The sequence below is a fragment of the Schistocerca serialis genome, chromosome 1, assembly GCF_023864345.2.
Source record: "Schistocerca serialis cubense isolate TAMUIC-IGC-003099 chromosome 1, iqSchSeri2.2, whole genome shotgun sequence".
NCBI lineage: Eukaryota > Metazoa > Arthropoda > Insecta > Orthoptera > Acrididae > Schistocerca > Schistocerca serialis.
In genome coordinates this window covers 1,286,172,824-1,286,197,637 of record NC_064638.1, presented here as the reverse complement: position 1 = coordinate 1,286,197,637, position 24,814 = coordinate 1,286,172,824, and the positions used below count along the sequence as shown (strand labels likewise).

The 24,814-nt window shown below is 36.5% G+C and overlaps 1 protein-coding gene and 1 long non-coding RNA gene across 3 annotated transcripts in view; one reads left to right on the top strand and one right to left on the bottom strand.

Annotated features, from left to right (window-relative positions):
* The window catches only part of LOC126419687 (uncharacterized), a 181,863-nt gene extending 160,219 nt beyond the window's left edge, over positions 1-21,644 (bottom strand). The window contains exons 1-2 of one of the 2 annotated variants that reach the window (XR_007575993.1): positions 21,418-21,644; positions 4,261-4,443 (exon numbers count right to left, since the gene is read on the bottom strand). This is a non-coding gene — a long non-coding RNA (uncharacterized LOC126419687). Of the gene's footprint in view, positions 1-4,260; positions 4,444-20,036; positions 20,161-21,417 lie in introns of those variants that run through there. The other variant, XR_007575994.1, reaches the window with a different exon arrangement.
* The window catches only part of LOC126419664 (lysosomal alpha-mannosidase-like), a 247,851-nt gene that overhangs the window by 8,653 nt on the left and 214,384 nt on the right, over positions 1-24,814 (top strand). The window contains exon 2 of the mRNA XM_050086854.1: positions 15,160-15,262. Coding sequence (XP_049942811.1) covers positions 15,160-15,262 — 103 coding nt within the window. The remainder of the gene's footprint in view (positions 1-15,159; positions 15,263-24,814) is intronic.

Here is a 24,814-nt window from a genome sequence, read left to right as displayed (position 1 = left end):
TTTCTCCAAAGGTCTCTAATTTTCCTGTAGGCAGTATCTATCTTACCCCTAGTGAGATAAGCCTCTACATCCTTACATTTGTCCTCTAGCCATCCCTGCTTAGCCATTTTGCACTTCCTGTCGATCTCATTTTTGAGACATTTGTATTCCTTTTTGCCTACTTCATTTACTGCATTTTTATTGTCTGTTCCTAGATCCCACAAATTACAATGAAGTGATGACACGGGCAGTAACAAATGGTCTATCTGATCATGATGGTCATGACAACCCTAAAACTTGCCAGCAGAAAAACAACACATGGCCATTGTAGCCAAGTTAAACATATTACAACAATAAATTCTGAATGTACTTGCTTGTTCAGAAATAGTTTATGCCACGAACAATGAGAGGAAGTATACCAGGCTGACACAGTGAATGAGAAGTTCAACTCTTTCCTGAACTTATTCCTTAAACATTTTGAAGCTTCTTTCCCCCAAAGATAGATTAAAATCAAACCAGCCTGTAGTAAAAGGAAAGAGTGGCTAACTACTGGGATAAAAATATCATGTAACAAAAAGAGAGATCTGTATGTACAACAGAGGACTAGTACAGACCCAGCAGTAAAGTTACATTACAAGAAATACTGTAAAATTCTATCAAGTGTAATCAAGAAGGCCAAACAGTTGCACTATGTACAAAAAATTAGCAACTCAAACAATAAAATAAAAACCATATGGCACATCATAAAAAGTGAGACAAATAGGAACATAAAACCTGACAATAATAACCACAAAGTTGCAGCCTCAGATTTCAACAATTTTTTTCTCACTATAGCTGAAAAAAAAAACAACAGTGAACCATAATAAACAGTCTCACACAGAAGCTATTGAACTACTTAACCATGTGCAAAAAACATCTAAAGTAGCACTTCATTTCAGAAGTACAACTTCTAAAGAAAGTAAAACAAAAACATAAAATTACTCAAAAATTCAGATTCCTGTGGATACGATGGCATATCAAGTAGGATTTTAAAATCATGTGCAGACTTAATCAGTTGTATATTGTGCTATTTGTGCAACCAATCTATGGAAACTGGTGTGTTCCCAGATAGATCAAAACATGCAGTAGTGATGCCAATCCACAAAAGTGGAGCAAGGGATGAAATATCCAACTATCGGCCCATCTCTTTGCTGCCAGTGTTCTCAAAGGTATTTGAGTGAATAGTGTATGATAAGATTTATAGTCACACTACAGAAAACGGCTTACTGCCTCCTACACAGTTCGGCTTTTGCAAGGGCTCCTCCACAGACAGAGCTATATTTAACGTAACAGATGAAATTTTAGATTAACTAAATTACAAAAGGTATCAAATGGGAATACTTTGTCACCTTACCAACGCATTTGATTGTGTAGATCACAACACACTCATAAAAAAGCTTCCACATTATGGCATTAAAGACAAATCTTTGACTTGGATAGACTCATACTTACAGACAAGCAAAGGGTTGTCTTAAGGGGGACAGGTACAGCATTAAAATCAGGGTGGGAAAGTATAAAGTATGGAGTCCCACAGGGCTCGATTCTTGGGCCACTAATTTTCCTAATTTAAATTAATGATCTACCAATCATAATTACTAACAGAGCAAAATTAGTAATGTTTGCCAATGATACAAGTATCCTTGTAAAAGCACCCAACTTCACAATGCAGCATACAGCCATGACAGTCTCTACTCAAGACACAAATGGTTCACTGCGAATAGCCTAACCTTAAATCTTTCAAAAACCAATATGACACAGATTTGATAAAAAATAAAAAAATATAGTTCCTGAAATACTTGTTAACAATCACATAATTAATGTAACCACACATACAAAATTCCTAGGTATCCAGATAGACAGACACCGAAGATGGAAAGAACAAACTGATCAGCAGGTCAAGAAACGTAGCTCATTGTGCTTTGCACTAAGAGCTCTCCATCAATTAGTGGACAGAGAAATAATGTTGTTGTCATATTTTGCGTATTTCCATTCTGTTCTCTCCTATGGCATAATCTGCTGGGGAAATGCTGCAGATGTTGAAAAAGTATTCAGAATACAAAAACGAGCAGTGAGACTAATATGTGGGGTCCCTAATGGGGCATCTTGCAGAGGCCTCTTCAAATCTCTCAGTCAGTATATATACTCACTGATGTTGTTTGTAGCCAACAGTAGAGAATTGTTTCAGAAAAATTGTGACATCCACAACCAAGACAGGAGAAAAAATTTCACCAAGGCTCTGCAACTCTCACTAAAGTACATAGGGGAGTTACTGAGTCAGCTATAAAGGTCTTCAATAAGCTCCCTATCAATATAAAAAAGGAAATAAATAATGTACAGGTTTTCAAAAGGAAACTAAAATTATTTCTCATCAAACAAACTTTCTATAAAATGAATGGATACTTAGAGTTATGAGGTATAAGAGTGGAGGAAACTGTCTAAGAAAAGCACTCCCTTAAAGATAAAGTGTGATGTTGTTACTTGCAGTTTAACTGAAATTGTGGTGATAAAATGTAGATTTATCTATGTCATTATGAGAAAATGTGAACTCCCATGTATCCCACACTCTTGGGCATTCACTTAAACCTCTTCTTAAGGAATGCAGTTAAAATTTGTATTCAGTCCAAACCATGACCATGAAGCAAATTTACCAGCTTATATATATTCGGCAGCATAAAAATATGCACTATCTCTTATTCTACTATTTTAAACAGTCATTTAAACTGTTTTTGGCATAAGGCAGCCTTTAATACTGCATGCAAATAATTGTTCTTGGTAAATAAACAAATGGCTGTGCAACTGATGTATAAATGTTCTTGTACTAGTGTATTGTATCAATTGACTTGTCCTATATTACTTGTACACTGGTTGTATAATACATAATCAACAGAACCAGATAAATAAATGAATAAAATCTCATTACTCGTAGCTCTCCTGACAGAATATAATTTTATATACCTAGAGAAAACATCAACCACAGCAAAAATATAACAACAACCATTTTTACTTTTTGGTGAACTTCCATAAAAATCCACAGCAACTACATCTCCGGTGTCATATTTTGCATCTCACGATGACAAGTTCTGTTACTTATCTTGACTCTCTGACACCTATCACAAGTAGACACTTCTTTCCTAACATTTATAGCCATGTTATAGAAATAAACATTTTCTTGCAGCTTTTGTGTACATTTTTGAGTGCCATAGATTCCATAGCTCTCAAGTATATACTTAATCAACTTTCCAGCTTCTTCCTCTGGCCAATATAACTTTCAGTCTTCAGAATCCACATCTGTTCTCCTGAAAAGTATTCCTTTGTATACTTCATAACATATTTTGCCTAAACAATTCTTTACTGTCCTCCAGTGTGGATCACAGTTTTGGTTCCTTCTAATTTTGTTACACATTGCTCTAATAATTTTCTCATCAAGTATACCCTTCATATATCTGATTTTAAACTCTTCTGCCTCATTTTGACAAAAATTTTCATCACTTCCACCTGATGGTATCCTTGATAAAGCATGTGGAACAACATTGTCTGCACCTTTAATATATTTAATCTCATAATCAAATTGTTGTAAATACATTATCCATCTGGTAAGACTATTAGGATATAGTCTACATTCCTGTAGGTAACTTAGTGCTTTGTGGTCTGAATATACAATAACTTTATGCCCCAACAAATAGGTGCTGAATTTAGTACATGCCAAGTAAACAGCTAACAGTTCCTTTTCTGTAACCATGTAAGATTTCTCATGTTTTAACAGCATGCTACTTGCAAAGGCAATTGTGTCATATATGTTTTCCCCATTACCTTCTTTTTCCTGAAATAGTTCTGCTCCCAAAACATTATCACTACTATATGCGTGTAAACAAATTGGTAGGCTAAAGTCTGGTCTGTGTGACAAATTTTCATTATTCAGTGCTTTCCTAATGTTTTCAAATGCTTGCTGACATTCTTGGGCCTAGACCCAATTAGTATTCTTTTTAAGTAATTTGCTTAAATAGGATGCATTCAAGCTTTGTCAACACACAAATTTTCGATAAAATTCACGTAAATCATAAAAAGATTTCAGTTGCTTTCTACTGTGTAGCACTGGAAAATCTGAGATTGCTTTAATTTCATCATGATCTACCAAGATTTCTTCCCGAGTATTACGTGACCTAAGAATTTTAGTTCAGAAACAGCAAATTTACATTTTTCGAGTTTCAGAGTCACATCTCCTTGTCTAAATTTTTCACTTACCTACTTCAACAACCTCAAATGCTCTTCTCAACTCTGTCCATTTACAAAAATGTCATCCGCATAAACATCACGTTCTCCTACCAGATCTTGATCAAGTGAAGTACATAATCTAATGCACTTATAAACTCAGTTACTGGTGACATCAGACCAAAAGGTACTGCACAGTATGGGTAACATCAACCACTGTAAAGAAAGGCAGTATTGTTACATGATTCTGGAGCTAAAGATACCTGATGAAGTCCAGAAGTTAAATACAAACTAGAAATAATATGAATATCTTTCAATTTGTATAAAAGTTCATCAATGTTTTAAGAGTGATATTGTTTCTCTGTGCAAATACTTGTTCAAATGCCTAGAATTGAGAATCAATCCCTCTCCCCCATCTCTTTTAGAAACGATGACTAGTGGGTTCTTATATGGGCTAACACTTCTTTCAATGATTATCACACACTTCCATCTTACGCAACTCTTTCTCAACTGCAGCTCTGTTGGCTATAGGTATGCAATATGGCTTTATAAAAAATGGTTGATGTGGGTTTAGTTGCAAAGTACACAGAGGTCCTCTCATTCTACCTGGAATATTACTATACACATCACTATACTCCCATAACATTGGTTCCAACACTTGTTTCTGATTATCAATTAACCCTTTGCTTCTGAAATCTTAGTCTCTACGAGTTCTTTAAATTCTGCTTTATCTGCATCTAATCCTGGCATATCTTTGATTACAAATCCATTGTCTTTTAAACATTATATGCTATTTATTTTATCCTCCTTATAAGATATAGTTGACTTTATAAAAAAAAAGTACAAATACAATCTCCATCAGTTGCACTGCCTATCAACTTTTGCCCTCCCCAATCAAAACCTGCATTCACACTGACTGTCCATGTCATGCCAAGGATAAAATCTTCACAGAGATTTTGAATTATTAAACATCCTTGTGTAAAAGCTCTCCATCAGTTGTAAGAGTTATTAAAGCCTGACTTTTAACCATTTCACTGTTTCCCAGTTGCTCCTTTAATCCAGACTCAAATTACTGATAATTCTACATAGTTCTCATTATGTTTTAGGTTTTTACTTAAAGATTCAGATACTCCTGAAATTTGGCTGCCTATATCAACAAGACTCCTGGCTTTGCATGATCCTACGTTGACCTTAATGAACAGACAACAAACTTCAGTACATTTATCAGTCTTAACATCCTCATACAGATGACAGGTCATCTTCTACCCCTTCAAAACGAAAGCCCTCAAAATCATTGTTGTTCTTACCATTTTCATTGCTTTGGCACACTTTCTTTAAATTAACGCAGACAACATTATCACTATTACTGAGAATTTCATCAATCCACATACTCCTACTTGTATATCTTACATCAGCACTCTGGTAATTGTCTTTAAGTTCTTTTACAATAACATTATTAATTTTATGTCACCAGTCTGGATATAAAGTTAAATGCAGATGTATTTTATCATGATTCTAATGTTTTCATCTTTCTCAACAGCATCAATATCTAACCACATATTGTATAAAAAAGATCCATTCTCATTCATAACAAAAGGAGGTTACTGTCACTGTCATAACTGGTAACTGAATTAGTATGATCCTCTATACCTACCTGAATTAGTATGATCCTCTATGGATGCCTTCTTACTAGCAATTAAATCAAGAGTTTTGTTTGCTGTGACACTGTCATTAATGTCCCTAAATCCTTGCAGTGTCCTTGGGTATCTCTACAGCATCATAACCAATACTACAGATTTCCTTTCTAGTACCTAATGCCTCCAATTCTTCCTTAAAGCAAACAAAATACTTTTCTTTCTCATTACTATTCTCATTCTCCTCTTCAATTCATTATATTCAAAACTACCATAAACATCCTGGCTTAATCGCATCATTAATATCATTCACTGCACAAATTACCAACATCATAATTCCCTACTTCATTATTGTTTAACTACCCAGTTTCACCCGAGTTGCTGTTCATTAATACACTATTCACTTTTTTCTTACCTGGTTCTTCCAGTAGTTTCTAAATTCCAAAATCAACACAAAATCAACCACATGACAACTGACAAGTCTCTACCCAGTCATAGAATTCTGATAAATTAATTTCTTCTGTACCCTCTTTTTAAATTTTCACTGACCTTATTTCTTTATTTTTCCTTATCTGTAGAACATATTTCTTTCTTGATAGATATCATATTAACAGGATAGTACATATCTTTTAGATAGCTACTGACTGCCTCACTAAAATGTTTTTCTTGTATGTCCATATTTGCGTAATTTCTGGTTCATTTGTGATTTGTTTCATGAGTCCCTAACATGCAGGCCAACGATTGGACCCAAGCTTGCGTTTTATTTCCAGAATTAATACCCCTTCCCACTTCCTTGTGTTTCTATTATCATCTCTATTCCAATTATTACCATGTTGCTCTCCAAAATAAAAATTATTACCATTTACTCCATAATGTCCCTTCTGATGATAATTGTTACCATCGTGATTATTATGTTCTTTGATTGATTGATTGGTTTTTTTATTGGTCCAGTTTTATCATATAGCACAAATTGTACAATTGATATTGTACAGGTCAAAGATAAGTTACAATAATACATAGTATTAGCAAAATAGTAGGCAAATTGAAATTAGGTACCTATTACAGTTAATTTTGTTACATATTCAGAAATTCTCTGGCAGAATAGAAACAGTGCTTTATTAGAACTGCCTTTAGTTTAGCTTTAAATATTGGGTGAGTGGTATTTTTTATTTTTTCTGGTATCTTATTGTGTAGTATTACACCAATGTTAATAATGCTCCTCTGATATGTGGTTGTTCTGTGATATTTTTGATGTATATTTGATTCCCTTCTGGTGCTATAGTTGTGTACATTTTTGTTCTGTAGCAGTTTGCCTGTTTTCAGGAGGTAGTCCCTAGTGAACAAGATAGTTTCATAAATGAATAAACTTGGAACATTTAGAACACCAAGCTCAGTAAAATTGGATTTACAGGTCTCCATCTTTTTAAGACCACAAATTATTCTTAAAGCTCTTTCTTTGCATTCTAAAAACCTTTACACTGTGAGTTGAGTATCCCCAGAAAATGATCCCATATCGGATTAGTGAGTGGAACTGTGCATAGTATGCCTGAAGAACTGTTGTTTTGCTTGTTGTAGCCTTTAAAATTCTTGAGCCATAGCACACACATGATAGTTTTCTACACAAGTTATTTATATGTGTGTCCCACTTTGTCTTGCTGAACCCATAGACCCAAGAATTTTGTGACACATTTTCTAGGGGATCATTTTTTAATTGGGGGCTTGAATAGACAATTGATTAGTTAGAGGAATTAAATGAAAATCAACACACACAGTTTTTTCTGTATTTATAATGAGTTTTGCTGTGGACCACAAAGTTTCTGGACTGGATCCAGTGAGCAATATGCTGGTGTCATCGGCAAACCATGACCTCTCATGCAGTATGGATAAAATCAAAGGATAGTTTTTGTGTGACTCATATATTCAACTAAGTCGTCCACATAAATCAAGAAGAGTAGTGGACCTAAGATTGAGCCCTGTGGTACACCATATTTTATTGGTAATTCCCTAGAAAGAAAGGAGTTGTTTCTTGTTTTATTTATTTTGTTGAATTCATACTGAAGTGATATTTTCTGCCCGTGGTTTTTTAGGTATGAACACAACCAGCTATGTGCTACATCTCTTACTCCTCGTTTTTCTAATTTTTCAAGCAGAATGTTCTGGTCCAGGACGTCGAAGGCTTTTGACAGATCTAGAGAAATACCTGCAGCTAATTTATGTTGATCAAGGGATTTTAACATGCAGTCTAAGAATTCGAAAATTGCTGTCTGTGTAGATTTAGACTTTCTAAAACCATGTTGTTGTACTGTAAGAGGTACATATTTATTTATGAAACTTAAAAGCTTGTTGTAGAAGAGTTTTTCTCTCCTGTTGTGATTATTACTGGGCTAGTTTTGATTACAACCTCTTTCAAAATGTGTGTAGCTATTGTAGTTGTATTTCACTGTTTTTTTTTTTTTTTCTCCAAAACTCTATCTACTTTATCTACATATTTCAAAAACTGGTCTACTTTGTCATCTGGCCCATAGACTGGGCCCCACTGTACCCCAACTGGTAACCTTTTTAAAGCATCAAAAGGTTTGCTCAAATTGCTAATTTTTACAAAACTGTTTCATGTCTTTCCCTGTAATTTTGTCCGTTGAGAAAATCACTTTTTATTCAAGTTTGTTGAGTCTCTGACCAAAATTTATCACAAAATCTTTTTTCATGGTGTGGGTTCCTGGTATCATGTCCTAGTTCATGAACTATGGGCAACGTGTGAGTGGCCAAGTAAGTGGTCCTGACAGTCGGGATACCAGTTACTTTGGAATAAGGCAGGGCATCTCGGACATATTCCAAGTGATGGCCACCTTCGTGCTCAGATGGCAAAGACTACCAAATCCACCGGTTAGTCCCTCAACCATTAGGGGTAAAACTCAATGGGACCTGGGGCAAGTAAGGCTAGCAACCTGCTTCCCTGGTACTATAAATATGATGCTGGCAACAATCAGAGCAAAATGCCTCGGACCTTTGGAGGTGACGGAGTCCCACCTCTAACTGACAAACCAGGGACTCCTAAGATACGAATGGTAACGAGATGGGGAGCTATTAATATCAATGGGGGCTACACTGGGAAGAAGGTAGAGCTGGTAGAGGCTGAAAGTAAGATGGGGTTGGACGTTTTAGCTGTTAGTTCAGGTAAGGGGTGAGAAAGAAGAGGAAGTGGGAGAATACAAGGTCTACCTGTCAGGAGTCAAAGCAGGAATAGCACAATGGGGTGTAGAGCTTTTCATCAGGAAAGAAATGGAACCCAGCGTAGTTGCAATAAGGTACGAACGACTGATGTGGATAGATTTGACAGTGTCTAGCAGGAAAATTAGGATTGTGTCAGTATATTCGCATGGTGAAGGGACAGATCAAGATAAGATGGATAGTTTTTATGACGCACTCAGTGATGTAGTTGTTAGAGTAAAGGACAAGGACAGTGTTCTGCTCATGGGTGATTTTAATGCCAGGATTGGAAATCGAACAGAAGGGTGTGAAAAGGTTATGGGTAAATCTGGAGAGGATATGGATGCCAACAGAAACGGGAAACAACTCTTGGATTTCTGTGCCAGTATGGGCTTAGTAATCACAAACTCCTTTTTTAAACATAAGAACATTCACCGGTATACTTGGGAAGGCAGGGGAACCAGATCTGTCATTGACTATATAATAACAGATCAGGAATTCAGGAAGGCTGTGAGGGACACACGTGTATTCAGGGGATTCTTTGATGACACTGATCATTATTTAATCTGTAGTGAAATTGGTTTTGTGAGGCTGAAAGTGCAGGAGGTCCATGTGTAGGAGGATAAGAGTGGAGAAACTTCAGGATAAGGAAATCAGACACAAGTACATATCAGTGATCTCAGAAAGGCACCAGTTAGTTAAATGTAGTCAATTGCAGTCACTGGAAAAGGAATGGACAAGGTACAGGGACACAGTACTAAAAGTGGCCAAAGAATGTCTTCGAACAGTAGTGTGTAAAGGTAGGATGAAGCAAACAGCTTGGTGGAAAGACACAGTTAAGGCAGCCTGTAAAAGGAAAAAGAAGGCGTATCAAAAATGGCTACATACTAGAACTCAGGTAGACAGAGAAAGTTATGTTGAAGAAAGAAACAAAGCCAAACAGATAACTACAGCATCCAAGAAGAAATCTTGGGAAGACTTTGGAAACAGGTTGGAGACCTTGGGTCAAGCTGCTGGAAAACCATTCTGGAGTGTAATTAGCAGTCTTTGAAAGGGAGGTAAGAAGGAAATGACAAGTATTTTGGACAGGTCAGGAAAACTGCTGGTGAATCCTGTTGATGCCTTGGGCAGATGGAGGGAATATTTTGAAGAGTTGCTCAATGTAGGTGAAAATACGATCAGTAATGTTTCAGATTTTGATGTACTATGGGACACGAATGATGATGGAAATAGGATCACATTTGAGGAAGTGGAGAAAATGGTCAATAGATTGCAGTGCAATAAAGTGGCTGGGGTGGATGAAATTAAGTCAGAACTCATCAAATACAGTGGAATGTCAGATCTTAATTGAAATGGCATGGGAGTCGGGACAGGTTCCATCAGACTGGAAGAAAGCAGTATTCACACCAATCTTTAAACATGGAAACAGAAAAGATTGTAACAACTACAGAGGTATCTCTTTGATCAGCGTTGTGGGTAAAATCTTCTCAGGTATTGTTGAAAGGAAAGTGCGAGTATTAGTTGAGGGCAAACTGGATGAAAATCAGTGTGGGTTTAGGCCTCTTAGAGGTTGTCAGGACCAGATCTTTAGCTTATGGCAAATAGTGGAGAAGTGTTACGAGTGGAACAGGGAATTGTATCTATGTTTTATAGATCTAGAAAAGGCATATGACCGGGTTCCTAGGAGGAAGTTATTGTCAGTTCTACGTGATTATGGAATAGGAGGCAAACTTTAGCAAGCAATTAAAGGTCTTTACATAGATAGTCAGGCAGCAGTTAGAGTTGACAGTAAATTGAGTCCATGGTTCAGAGTAGTTTCAGGGGTAAGACAAGGCTGCAACCTGTCTCCACTGTTGTTCATATTATTTATGGATCATATGTTGAAAACAATAGACTGGCTGGGTGAGATCAAGATAGGTGAACACAAAATAATCAGTCTCGCATATGCGGATGACGTAGTTGTGTTGGCAGATTCTATTGAAAGTTTGCAAAGTAATATTTCAGAGCTAGATCAGAAATGTAAGGACTATGGTATGAAGATTAGCATCTCCAAAACGAAAGTAATGTCAGTGGGAAAGAGATATAAACGGATTGAGTGCCAAATAGGAGGAACAAAGCTAGAACAGGTGGACGGTTTCAAGTACTTAGGATGCATATTCTCACAGGATGACAACATAGTGAAAGAACTGGAAGCGAGATGTAGCAAAGCTAATGCAGTGAGCGCTCAGCTACGATCTACTCTCTTCTGCAAGAAGGAAGTCAGTACCAAGACTAAGTTATCTGTGCACCGTTCAATCTTTCGACCAACTTTGTTGTATGGGAGCGAAAGCTGGGTGGATTCAGGCTACCTTATCAGCAAGGTTGAGGTTACGGATATGAAAGTAACTAGGATGATTGCAGGTACTAGTAGATGGGAACAATGGCAGGAGGGTGTCCACAATGAGAAAATCAAAGAAAAACTGGGAATGAACTCTATAGATGTAGCAGTCAGGGCAAACAGGCTTAGATGGTGGGGTCATGTAACACACATGGGAGAAGCAAGGTTACCCAAGAGACTCGTGGGTTCAACAGTAGAGGGCAGGAGGAGTCGAGGTAGACCAAGGAGAAGGTACCTGGATTCGGTTAAGAATGATTTTGAAGTAATAGGCTTAACATCAGAAGAGGCACCAATGTTAGCACTGAATAGGGGATCATGGAGGAATTTTATAAGGGGGACTATGCTCCAGACTGAACGCTGAATGGCATAATCAGTCTTAAATAATGATGATGATGATGAATCCTTTTTCAAAATCTACATATGTTGTGTCATCATTAGTATACTGATATGCCCAACTTAATGCTTCACCTTCCAGAAACATCGTAACAAACTTGAATTTCATATTATCAAGTCATATTAGACACAAAGTTATCTCAGTAACGCTGCAGAAAATCTACGAGATGTAAACTACCTTCACCTCAAAAGTTTTTCACTGCAGTGGTAACAACATTGTTAACAAGATTTCTGTTAACTACATCATTAGACAATTCTTCAGCTTTTTTACACAAAGCTGAAACACTGCTTTGTAGGTTGCTAGTTTTGTTGTTACTTAATTTTACATTTTCTGTGAATTTGTTGTCTGCTGTTTTCACCTGTTCACCAAAGCTGTTTTCAACAAGTGCCAGTTTGGTTTCCACATTAGCTTCTTAAATCAAAATTTGACTATTTACATTTCTGTTGACAGTTCTTATTCCCTCATAGACTTTTTCAAAAGCCATTTTGTTTTTTGCTAACTTCAGTGATCTCATCTTTGACATTTGCAACTTCATTATTAAATTTTCACTTATTAATTTAATCATAGAACACTCCTACTAATGACCAATTTCTGTAAACTGAGTCTTATCATTTAATTGAGCTGTATTTCTATTGACACAATCAAATAAAGTTCCTATTGACTGACAGAGTTTTTTGAACTAATCATTACTCAGTTTTATTACCTGGTCTGTATTATCATTGCTCATTTTTACTAACAGTGATAGCTTGGCACTTATGTCATTATCATCATCTCATTTTAATTCATCCTTTAGTTTTTCCTGTTTTCACAAGTTCATCACTAACGTTTTCCAATTCTTGTTTCACTACACTACTTAAGTCTCCCATGTCTGTATTATTTCCTGTTGATCTAGATTCTTCAATAACTGTCACTGTTAATACCTGTATAATGAAGCACTTCAACAAAAAAGAAAAAAATAAAGAAAATATCTCCATTGGAGATGTCGACATTGCTAATTTTTCACCTCACTTTTTATTTTTTTTCTTCCTTTTCTTCTTCTTGTTGTAAACTCTTTTTTTGCTGTTATTGTTGCTGTTTTGTAGCTGTGGTTCATATTTGGCTGATTGTTCACACAAAATTTTCACAATATCTTTTAATCTGCAAGAAGAAAACTAGTCCAACACAGCATTCTCATTTCACTTTCAGAAAATCCTGGACGATGCCACCACATTCTAACTGTCCCCACCCTCTTGTTGCCCAATGCTGAACTTAGTGGTGTTTGGAGTAAGTTAGTAATCAGGGCAACTGGTCACATTTTCACAGTTCTTGCCACACTCAGGTAGTGACACACTGCACCGAGTGACAAGGACAGTCAAATTTTAATAACCAGTTCTGTTAATAATAAAAATACTCATCTTTTTTTGTTGCTCATTGCACATCCCTACATTTGTCCTCTAGCCATCCCTGCTTAGCCATTTTGCACTTCCTGCCAATCTCATTTTTAAAACTTTTGTATTCCTTTTTGCCTGCTTCATTTACTGCATTTTTATATTTTCTCCTTTCATCAATTAAATTCAATATTTCTTTTGTCATCCAAGGATTTCTATTAGCCCTCATCTCTTTACCTACTTGATCCTCTGCTGCCTTCACTAGTTCATCCCTCAAAGCTACCCATTCTTCTTCTACTGTATTTCTTTCCCCCATTCCTGTCAATTTTTTCCTTATGCTCTCCCTGAAACTCTGTACATCCTCTGGTTTAGTCAGTTTATCCAGGCCCCATCTCCTGAAATTTCCAACTTTTTGCAGTTTCTTCAGTTTTAATCTACAGTTCATAACCAATAGATTGTGGCCAGAGTCCATATCTGCCCCTGGAACTGTCTTACAATTTAAAACCTGGTTCCTAAATCTCTGTCTTACCATTATACAATCTATCTGATACCTTCTAGTATCTCCAGGCTTCTTCCATGTATACAACCTTCTTTCATGATTCTTGAACCAAGTGTTAGCTATGATTAAGTTATGCTCTGTGCAAAATTCTACCAGGTGGCTTCCTCTTTCATTTCTTATCCTGAATCCATATTCACCTACTACATTTCCTTCTCTTCCTATTCCTACTACCGAATTCCAGTCAGCCATGACTATTAAATTTTCATCTCCCTTCACTATCTGAATAATTTCCTTTAACTCATCTTACATTTCATCAATTTCTTCATCATCTGCAGAGCTAGTTGGCATATAAACTTGTACTACTGTAGTATGCATGGGTTTCATATCTATCTTGGCCACAATAATGCGTTCACTATGCTGTTTGTAGTAGCTTACCTGGATTCCTATTTTTTTTATTCATTATTAAACCTACTCCTGCATTACCCCTATTTGATTTTGTATTTATAACCCTGTATTCTCCTGACCAAAAGTCTTGTTCCTCCTGCCACCGAACTTCACTAATTCCCACAATATCTAACTTTAATCGATCCATTTCCCTTTTCTAACCTACCTGCCCAATTAAGGGATCTGACATTACATGCTCCAATCCATAAAACATCAGTTTTCTTTCTCCTGATAACGACGTCCTCTTGAGTAGTCCCCGCCCGGAGATCCGAATGGGGGACTATTTTACCTCCGGAATATTTTACCCAATAGGGCGCCATCATCATTTAACCATACAGTAAAGCTGCATGCCCTCGGGAGAAATTACGGCTGTAGTTTCCCCTTGCTTTCAGCCGTTTGCAGTACCAGCACAGCAAGGTCATTTTGGTTAGTGTTACAAGGCCAGATCAGTCAGTCATCCAGACTGTTGCCCCCGCAACTACTGAAAAGGCTGCTGCCCCTCTTCAGGAACCACACGTTTGTCTGGCCTCTCAACAGATACCCCTCCATTGTGGTTGCACCTACGGTACGGCTATCTGTATCACTGAGGCACACAAGCGTCCCCCACCAATGGCAAGGTCTATGGTTCATGGGGGGAGGGCAAATAAATTCATTGTCATCCGAGCAAATGATATATTGTTTGTGCATTATTTATCATAAACTAAGCAGGCTAACTAGCCAAATGACATGACCAAGCCCTTGTCAAGTGTGTAACATTATAATTGTACAAAACTCCACTTATTTTTCATGACTGATATATAATGTAAATTTCTTTCAACATGAAGATGCACATACCATCAGGTAAATAACATACAGTGGAAAGTCCAGGTAAATAACAAGAGTTTTGTGAATAACAATCTGAAAATATATTTGTGAAGTGTCCATGAACTAGTTCTTATGTTTATTATAAGATTGTTATTATCAATGCATATAACACAAAACAATTTACAGAAAATTTATCTACTGTTTAGGCATGCCATGAAACCATTCCTGGCATGATAAATGTACACATGATACCACATTCACATGATGATGTTGGATGGTTAAAAACAGTGGACCAGTATTATTATGGAAGTAAGTACTGTAATATTAAAAATAAAGCTTTATTTTAAATCAATATGGAAAAAAATAGATGCCATTGTTAATGATAACATTGAAGGCAGATGTTGTGCCCTAATCTTCCATCTCCCTTCAGATAGTTAACTTAATATATGGAAGAATATATTTGAAAAACTATGAGAAAATTAATGGAAGGAAACCATAGAAAAATGTTCATTATTTGATTAGTTTTCTGTCACAATTGCTTATAACCTTTAATTAACTTGTTTTGAATACATGCATTAATTTTTGAACCATTATCTGCATGTCTAATATTTGACTGTAACATAATCCCCTTGGAGGATGCAAAAGGCTTGTTCATACAGCAGGTCAACATAACATATGTTATGTCAATGTTACAGTCAAATATTGGAGATGCAGGCAATTGTTTGAAAATGAATGTGCATTTTCTAAAATAGTCACCATTAAAGATTACATGCAATTGTGATAGAAAACTAAATAAATTATAATTAAATTTTGTTGCTGGTCCTTTGCACTAATGCAGTGCTAGAATCTGTGTAAATATGTTTACTATAATGTGAAAGGTAAGAACAAGATAGTGGACGTGCCTAATTATTTTATGTTTGGAAATACAGGAGTATAAGTGTAATAAATGATCCACCTACCAAGAAGTGACATAACATGCTTTCTGAACAAGAAAGATGTGCTTGTTTGTGTGAATGTTTGTGTTTTTTTCTTTTCCTTTCTGAAGAAGGCTTTGGCCGAAAGTTCATTGTGTGATAGTCTTTCTGTAGTCTTTCTGTTGTGCATTTTTCAGGGCTGAGGTGGGGAAGAAAATGAGTTCATTCTCATGCTCTACTGAACACAAATTGTTCACTATACCTGCATCACATAGATGCTCAAATTCCATTTAATAGGCATTGTTGTTTAGCTCCTTGTAGATATTTTCTTCATCTACATCTTCATAACCAGAAATTTAATTCACAATGTTGGTCAGAGAAGTAGCAGTAAAAAATTACACATTGCTATAAGGCATAGGAAACTATCATCCTATTTCTGTTCTTCCAATCTTGTCAAAAGTATTAGAGAAAGTAACTGCACACCAGATCACAACATTTATGATAAAGAATGATTTATTATAAGTAAAAAGTTTGGTTCCCAAGTGAAAAACACTCTGGATGCAGTGAATGGCTTTACTGAAAAGATATGCAAGCATTGGATCCGAGGAGAAAAGTTACATGTATCTTTCGTGAGCCTACAAAAACCTTGGACCCCATAAATCATCCCTCGCTTATTATGTTGTTTGGGAAGAGAGAAATATGCATTAGTTACTGGTAAGCTGCACCAAATATTGTCTGCCCAGAAACATATTATAATCTCTGTCAACAGCAATGAGCTTGTCGTATTGAGTTTTTTTAGTGGCTTCATTTTCAGGTTTCATGGTGAGTGCACCAGATATTTATGTTCATTCTGAGTGTGGCTGTTTTCCATGACATTATTAAATTGTATCTTTGTTTTTTCTTGTTTTGTTGTTAATGTTATGGTGTAACTTCTGGATGCATAAAGAAAGGAGCAATAAGTTATTTTTACTGCAATACACTGTATTTCACTCAGTGATTTTCTGCCATACATAATTTAAGACATCAGATTATGGGCCCAGGCATACACATACATATGGTATCTGTTTCTGTTCTGTGAATTCATTGCTTTTGGTCAGACTTTTATTCCTGTGAACCATGACGCTCAAATTCTGAAACCATTGTTTTTGTCTGGTCTATTGTGGAAAACCTTCATTTTCATTTTGAACTGAGTATTATAAGTTTGACTTACATTCAGCCTACATGAAGATGGATAAATTGAAAACATACAGTATCAAGAAATTTGACACAAAAAAATTGCCAAATGTGGAAATATCAGTTGCAAATTATTTTTCATGCTGAAAAAGTGTTTGATATCGTCAAGAGGAAACCAAGGCCAAAGAAGCTGGTGAGAGCCAAACAACTTGGGGCGACTTAAATGTGAAAGTAATGCTCAGTCTACCTACTGCAGTGGAGTTTGACCAACTGCAATCTGTTATGAAGTGCACAAATTCAGCAGACAAGTGGGCCAGACTAAAGACTATTTGTGAACAGTGATCCGCAGTTATTGAAATGGCGTTGAAGCAGAAATTTTTGATTACAGAATGTCACCAACAGACATGATCACACAACACATCAGTTACAATAGGGTGAGGTCATGCAGGTGTTCCTCATGAATGATATGATGAATAATCTCGTCCAGAGCTCGAGAAAGTCTTTCAAAATGAGTCTTTTCGTGTTCGTATATGTCGGTGAAGGCGGCGGGCTGATCACAAAGTTGCTAATCAGATCCAAATGGTCATCCAAATGTCCCACCAAACACATGAAGCGTGATTCTTCTGAGTCAATGCCTGTGGCGGCGAATATAGAGTTGACTAATGTGAACCATGTGTTGGGCTGCATTTTTGCAAAATTCGGCAGTTTAGGTAACCTAGTTGGTTTGGAATCCACGAGCACTGTGTGTGTAAGAGCCACAGGTGTGGGAGCAGTCAATATGACGTCTGCCGGGAGAGGGGGGGGGGGGGGGGATGGGTAGGCCCAGGGGCCCGTTAACTGTTACACCCCTCAGATCGGATGTAATTGCCGTCTGATGTGTAGCAAAAGTGGGCGAGGTGCTAGGAGATGTCACTATACACTGTTCAGTTCGATCAGAAAATTGAGGCTGTGCATAGCCAGGCACGGAACCGAATCGCGGCGCGGATGATGTAGCAGCTGTGTAGTGGCACTGCTCTGAAAGTTGGTGCAAAGTTCTGAGGGGGGTTGTGCACCCCTGAGCGTGCGACGTTAGCGGTGGAATGTCCGGATCTCTTTTTCGCACTTTGTCCTGTATGTTCGAAAGAACGATCTTGAGGCAAGATGGCAGGTGGTATGTACGCGTTGTCTGTGAGTGTTGTGGTACTGCAATTGACTCGCAGGTTGCAGGGCCTCGAAATGTTCGATGTATAGAGTCGATGCATAGTGCAGGTGGGTGGATTCTGACTGTAGAAATCGTAGGGCGGTACACCTTGTTGCGTAGGCCACATGACAATACAGGCGGTTCACTCGTACACACATGATTGTTTTTGTTATTGAACTCACGTAGAACATGGGAAGAGTGTGTCGTCGGGGTCACCAATGTGGAATTTTGGGTCCTTATCATTCTAAATAACAACCCATTGATCCACTTGTTAAAACAATGAGCACATTTATTGTCACACTTCAGATATACATCATTACACATCGAAAGTATCACATAGACAGAACATAATGGCCGCCTTGACCCCAAAGAGTTTTTGCGTGCCAGAGATGTTATGGCACGTCAGTGTTGCCACAGACTCATAGCCAGGCTGTTTCCTGCTCCCCCAACTATCATTACCTGATCTTCCCTCTCAAAGTCCTTGCATACCTGACCTAAGTTTTCTGTCACCTGGCTAGGGCTAGCCCTTGATTCCGCAAAACTTGTGACCTGGTACCCTGCACGTAATTTCTCTTGAAACTGCTGGCCCACACCCCTCCCGTGACTGCTACCTATAAGCAGAATTCGCCTTTTCCTATTCTGGTTTGATCCCAACCTGTCTTTTTCCTTTAAGCTAGTATTCTGCTTCAACCTACATTCAACTACATCTGAATCAGGCCCTTCCTCCACTACTTCAGATAGCAAGCCGAACTGACTTGGTAACTGAATTTCAGAAATTTTATCAATTGTTTCCCTTTTTTGCCCTTTGCTTGCTACCTTTTCCCAGTGTCCAGAGTCCTTTTCCTCCCTTAGCTTACATAATTTCTAATTCAGTTTTCTTAGTGGCTTCATTTTCAGTTTTTGTGGCGTGAGTGTGCCAGATATTTGTGTTCACTCTATATGCAGCCATGTTCCGTGATTTTATAAAATTATATCTTTGTCTTTTTTTGTTTTGTTGTTACAGTTATGCTGCAACTTTTGGTTGCAATAAAGTAAGGGTCAATAACTTATTTTTACTCCAAAATACTGTATTTAACTTTGTAATTTTCTGCCAAACATAATTAATTAAAGACATCAATCTCCCCCCTCCTTCCTTCTTCCATCTATTGTCCACAATGGCCAGTCCAAGTAACTAATAAGCAAAGTCTTTTATGAAGATTAGAGAGGAGCAAAGATTCCAATAAACTTTCAAGTTTACTTAGCTTGTCATGATGAGATGGCTCTAGTTCTTCTTGTCTATAGGTCTGATTCTTGAAGCTGAAAATCTAACATCAGGTCCTCTCACATTTTAGCATATCATATAGTCTTTTGATTTTTCATGTGAAGGAAGCCAAAATTACATTGTTCACACAAAAATATGTCTGATCACATCAGAGGCGAGCTTACCACCCCCACACTCTGGGGAAATAACAATATTCCAAAGGGTTTAGAATTTTTCTTAACAAATTCCTACTAGTTTTATTTATATTATTAATTTTGATTATTATTTCATAAATGAGTCCAGAAATAAATGTAGTAAACAGTACAGGATTGTGTAATTAATAATAGGAATTTTAATTGTGTAAATACTTCGTAACTTCAAATGTTTCTAAAAAAAAGTACTTACCAATTATAAGATCAAACCTACAATATTTTATAAAATAACTCCTTTTTATAAATTTTTGCTTGAAATATAACACACTGTGTATATATGAATATAATAGAGGGAAACATTCCACGTGGGAAAAATATATCTAAAAACAAAGATGTATCTAAAAAGAAAGATGATGAAACTTACCAAACAAAAGCGCTGGCAGGTCGATAGACACACAAACAAACACAAACATACACACAAAATTCTAGCTTTCGCAACCAATGGTTGCCTCGTCAGGAAAGAGGGAAGGAGAAGGAAAGACAAAAGGATATGGTGGGAAACCAGGAGATTGGATAGTTTTTTAAGGTGGAGGGTGGCATGCTGCTCTAATTTGCGGTTGGCCTGTAGGAGGATGCTCTGAACAACAGGTGCGGATGTGGGAGAGGAAAGATTGAGGATTTTTATAAAGGATAGGAGTTGATGGGCGTGTTGATTGGCTGAGTGGATGTGTAGGTGAAGGATTAGGTGGGTGAGGGCAATGGATTGTTTGGTTTGGAACTGGTATAGGGACTGATGGAAAGAAGGGTTGCAGCCAGAGATGGGAACTTTAAGTGTGAGGCCTTTGGGGGTGATGCCAAATGACAGACAAGCCTGAGAAAATAAAATATGGGAGTGTAATCTGGCTAGGGCGAAGGCATGTTTGCGGAGGGAATGTAAATAAAACTTAATGGGGTCGTTGTGAAGGTGTTGTGAGGGTGACATGGTACTAGAAGGTGGAAAGTGGAACACGAGGCTGAAATGAAAATGAGAATAAATATGAAAAAATATATGGGGAGAGATAAAGGTAAAATTAGAAAGCAAATGGAGATCTGGTGTGAAAAAAGGCGAAAAAGGGTTGGTTAGGGCTGGGCTATGTTGATCCTGTGGTGAACTTGTGTAGGTAGATAATGATGTGCATAAAGGTTAGGTGGTTGTGTTGCCGCCAAAACACGTTAAAGGGTGGAGAAATTCGGGAAAATTTCGAAAAAACTACGTGAGGATGTATTAAAAGGAGTGGTTTGGTGGTGGCAGATTATGGAAATGAAGCTAACAATTGTTTGATGAAGAAATAATGACGTTAAAACCTGTGGGAAGCGGCTAAAAATGATCGGTGATGTGAGAAAAACGGAAATGGAAATAAAGCAAAAGTTATTAAAACGGCCGAAAGGTTTGTTTAATAGCTGAAAGGAACTGTTTGTGGACTGGAAACGGTGGATTTTACAGCAGCAAAGCGGAAAAAAAAAATTTTTTTGGTTATGGTTTGGAAGTGATTTACGTATTATTACGTATTATTGAGTGTATATCGACGGGATAAAATTGTATACTGGATTACGGTAAAAAAGGAGAAGGTGAATAGAAAGTGATGGCAAAAACAGAAGGAGGAAATAAGACGACAGAAAAGACTTCGAAATGTAACAGTGACAATAACAATAACGATAACAATAACAAACGTGATTGTTGGCTTCAAATTAATGATATGAATATAATAGAGGGAAACATTCCACGTGGGAAAAATATATCTAAAAAGAAAGATGATGAAACTTACCAAACAAAAGCGCTGGCAGGTCGATAGACACACAAACAAACACAAACATACACACAAAATTCTAGCTTTCGCAACCAATGGTTGCCTCGTCAGGAAAGAGGGAAGGAGAAGGAAAGACAAAAGGATATGGGTTTTAAGGGAGAGGGTAAGGAGTCATTCCAATCCCGGGAGCGGAAAGACTTACCTTAGGGGGAAAAAAGGACAGGTATACACTCGCACACACACACATATCCATCCACACATACACAGACACAAGCAGACATTTGTAAAGGCAAAGAGTTTGGGCATTTTTTGGGCAGAGATGTCAGTCGGGGCGGATGTACAGAGGCAAAGATGAAGTTGAAAGACAGGTGAGGTATGAGCGGCGGCAAATTGAAATTAGAAATTAGCGGAGATTGAGGCCTGGCGGATAGCGAGAAGAAAGGATATGCTGAAGGGCAAGTTCCCATCTCCGGAGTTCTGACAGGTTGGTGTTAGTGGGAAGTATCCAGATAACCCGGACGGTGTAACCAACAAACACTGTCTGCCTGTGTCCATTCATGTGAATGGACAGTGTATATAATTACACAAAAATTTTCAGAAAACCAACTGAGATAATACTGACCTTTCCAAAATTCGAAAAATAATACTGGTATCAACAACTAGTGTTGAGGAAAAATAATACTAGAGGAGGATATCCTGTTACAACATCCCCCTCACATAATATGGAAACAATGTGTTTACAATATTTTGGGACCTACTATAAGGTTAAAAAATGGTGTTTGAAATGATGCCAAAAGATAGAGCATAGATTGTCAAACTTAAATAAAATTCCTAAATCACAAGAAAATTTTAAGTTGCATGAACATCACTTTCCCATGAACATAAGTAAAGGTTAACTTAGAAACACAGCACAAGGTATACAAATTTCTGATTACAACAGAGTTCTTCTTACTTACAATTTGCCTATTGTCCAAATAAATGTGAAACCTGTGTAGTGAAATGGCAAAATTGACAAACAGTGACACTTTCCAAAATTATGGACATAATTCACATTAAGTTCCTTGAAAATATCTAGTTTCAAACAGAATGGCCTAACCCATTGTAATCTTTAACTCTCTTTCAGTGTTGCAATGAATGAGGCTTCAGTGTCTGTTAATGTTAAGTAAAAATGAATAATAAAATATTATGGAGAAAAGTTACCGTGACAACATAATGTAAATGAACATAATACACAAATGAAACGCTGTTCCTACAGACGTAGTAAATACCACAAGTGTAAGCATATTAACCATCATAAAGTATAATTCATATGTATAGAAATACCTGGTACATAAAATATTTATAGTAATCGCAAAACCAAAATCTTAACGTATTACAGAAAACATAAGAAAAATATCTACTATAAAAGTCATAATCTATACATATATGAGGACATGGCATTAAAATTATATGATCTGTGGAACATTCTGTCCCAAGACAAATGATACAAAGTCAAACTACAACTTTACAACCCTAAACTATAGAAATAAGTGCAGAGGCAAAGTAAAGTACTAGAATTACAAATTTCAAGTTTACATCTATGAAGTCACACCTTCATAATCATCAAAAGAAAAGAAAAAATTCAGAGCCTAAGTTTACAAGTGAGCCGACTCAAAAAACTCACAATGATGGGCACTGACCTGAAGAATATATTTATTATTTATTTATTTTTGTTTCATTTATCCATCCGTTGACAATAAATATTGTATGGATGTTGTCAAGCCATTTCAAAGAAATGGACACAAACAATATATACTTAAAAAAGTACAAAACAAAATAATACAATGAGGTTAATAATAATACAATGTAAGTAATATAGCCTATATACATCCCTGCTTGTTATTTTAAATGCATAGTGTGTTTTTCATAAGGCTTTAGTTTTGTCCTCCCTAAACGGCAAGTCCTTATATACACCACACTGCTTAAGTATATATTTACATCACACAACAGCTGTCCTTTAAGTATGTAATTTAATGAATGATTAGGTAATGAATGATTAGGTACATTTATTTATTTATTTATTTATTTATTTATTCTTTGCCCATGGACTCCAACTGATAATCCAGCTGAGAGTATTGGGTGTGTCATACAATAGCCTATTAACATCAAACTTGATTTCAATATATATATAAATGAAACAAATGATTAATGAAACAAATGATTAAACAGAAATAGTCCATAATCATACAAAGGTTTTACATGTTTCACATTATACGTACACACAAATAAAAAAAACATACAGAAATGATAATTTTTACAGGTACATTTCAGTAATGATATATTTAAACACCATCTTAGTATTCACTCAAACTGTATATACATTTCTCTGTGAGATATAGTTTCAAATGATTTTTAAAACATTTTAGATCTGTTTCTTTTTTAATGATTTTGGGGAGTTTATTAAAAATCCTTTTGCCTGCTTCTTCTGGGGCAGTCATAGACAGTTTTAGATTTCTGTTTATCATGTAGTAATTTTCATTTCCTCTTGTACCGTGTTTGTGTACATCTTTATTTAGGAGGTGTTTATCACTTGACGTTACCACCATTATGCTTTGGTATATATACAGTGAATATACTGTCATAATATTATAGTGTACAAAAGCTTGCCTACAGGTCTGTCTTGGTGGTATTTTTGCAATGCATCTCACTGCCCTTTTCTGAATTGTGAATATTCTTTTTAGGTAGCCAGCTTGTGCATTTCCCCATATATGAACTGAATAAGACAAATGTGGGAAGACAAGTCCATAATACATTGATCTGAGGACTTTATCATCCACAGTCTTAGCTGTTTTATGCATGATGAAGATCTGTTTGTTTATCTTTTTACACAGTGCATCTATGTGTACCCCCCATGCCAAATGTTTGTCTGTTATAGTTCCTAGAAAATTTGTGCTGGTTACTTCTTTAATAGTCTTTCCATTTATATTAACATTTATATTATAATTTTCACTATGCTTGGTCTGAAATACTACATTCATTGTTTTAGACTGATTCATAAACAGGTTGTTTTGCATTAAATATTTATTTGCATTTTCAATAGTCAGGAGTGCTTCCTTCTCAAGCTCCTCTTTTGTGTCAGCTGTGCAAATGATTGTTGTGTCATCAGCATACATTATAAGTTTCTGATTTATATAGCTAGGGAAGTCATTTACATAGAGTATAAATAGTATTGGCCCAAGCACAGACCCTTGCGGCACACCGTGTTTAACTGTTTGTAATTCTGATATGTAGTTTGTTATATTTCCCCCACTAGTATGTCTGATTTCTGTGCATTGTTTCCTATTTGTAATGTATGATTTAAGTATGTCATAGCATTTTTCTCTAATTCCATACTGATATAATTTCATCATTAATTTTGAGTGGTTCACACAATCAA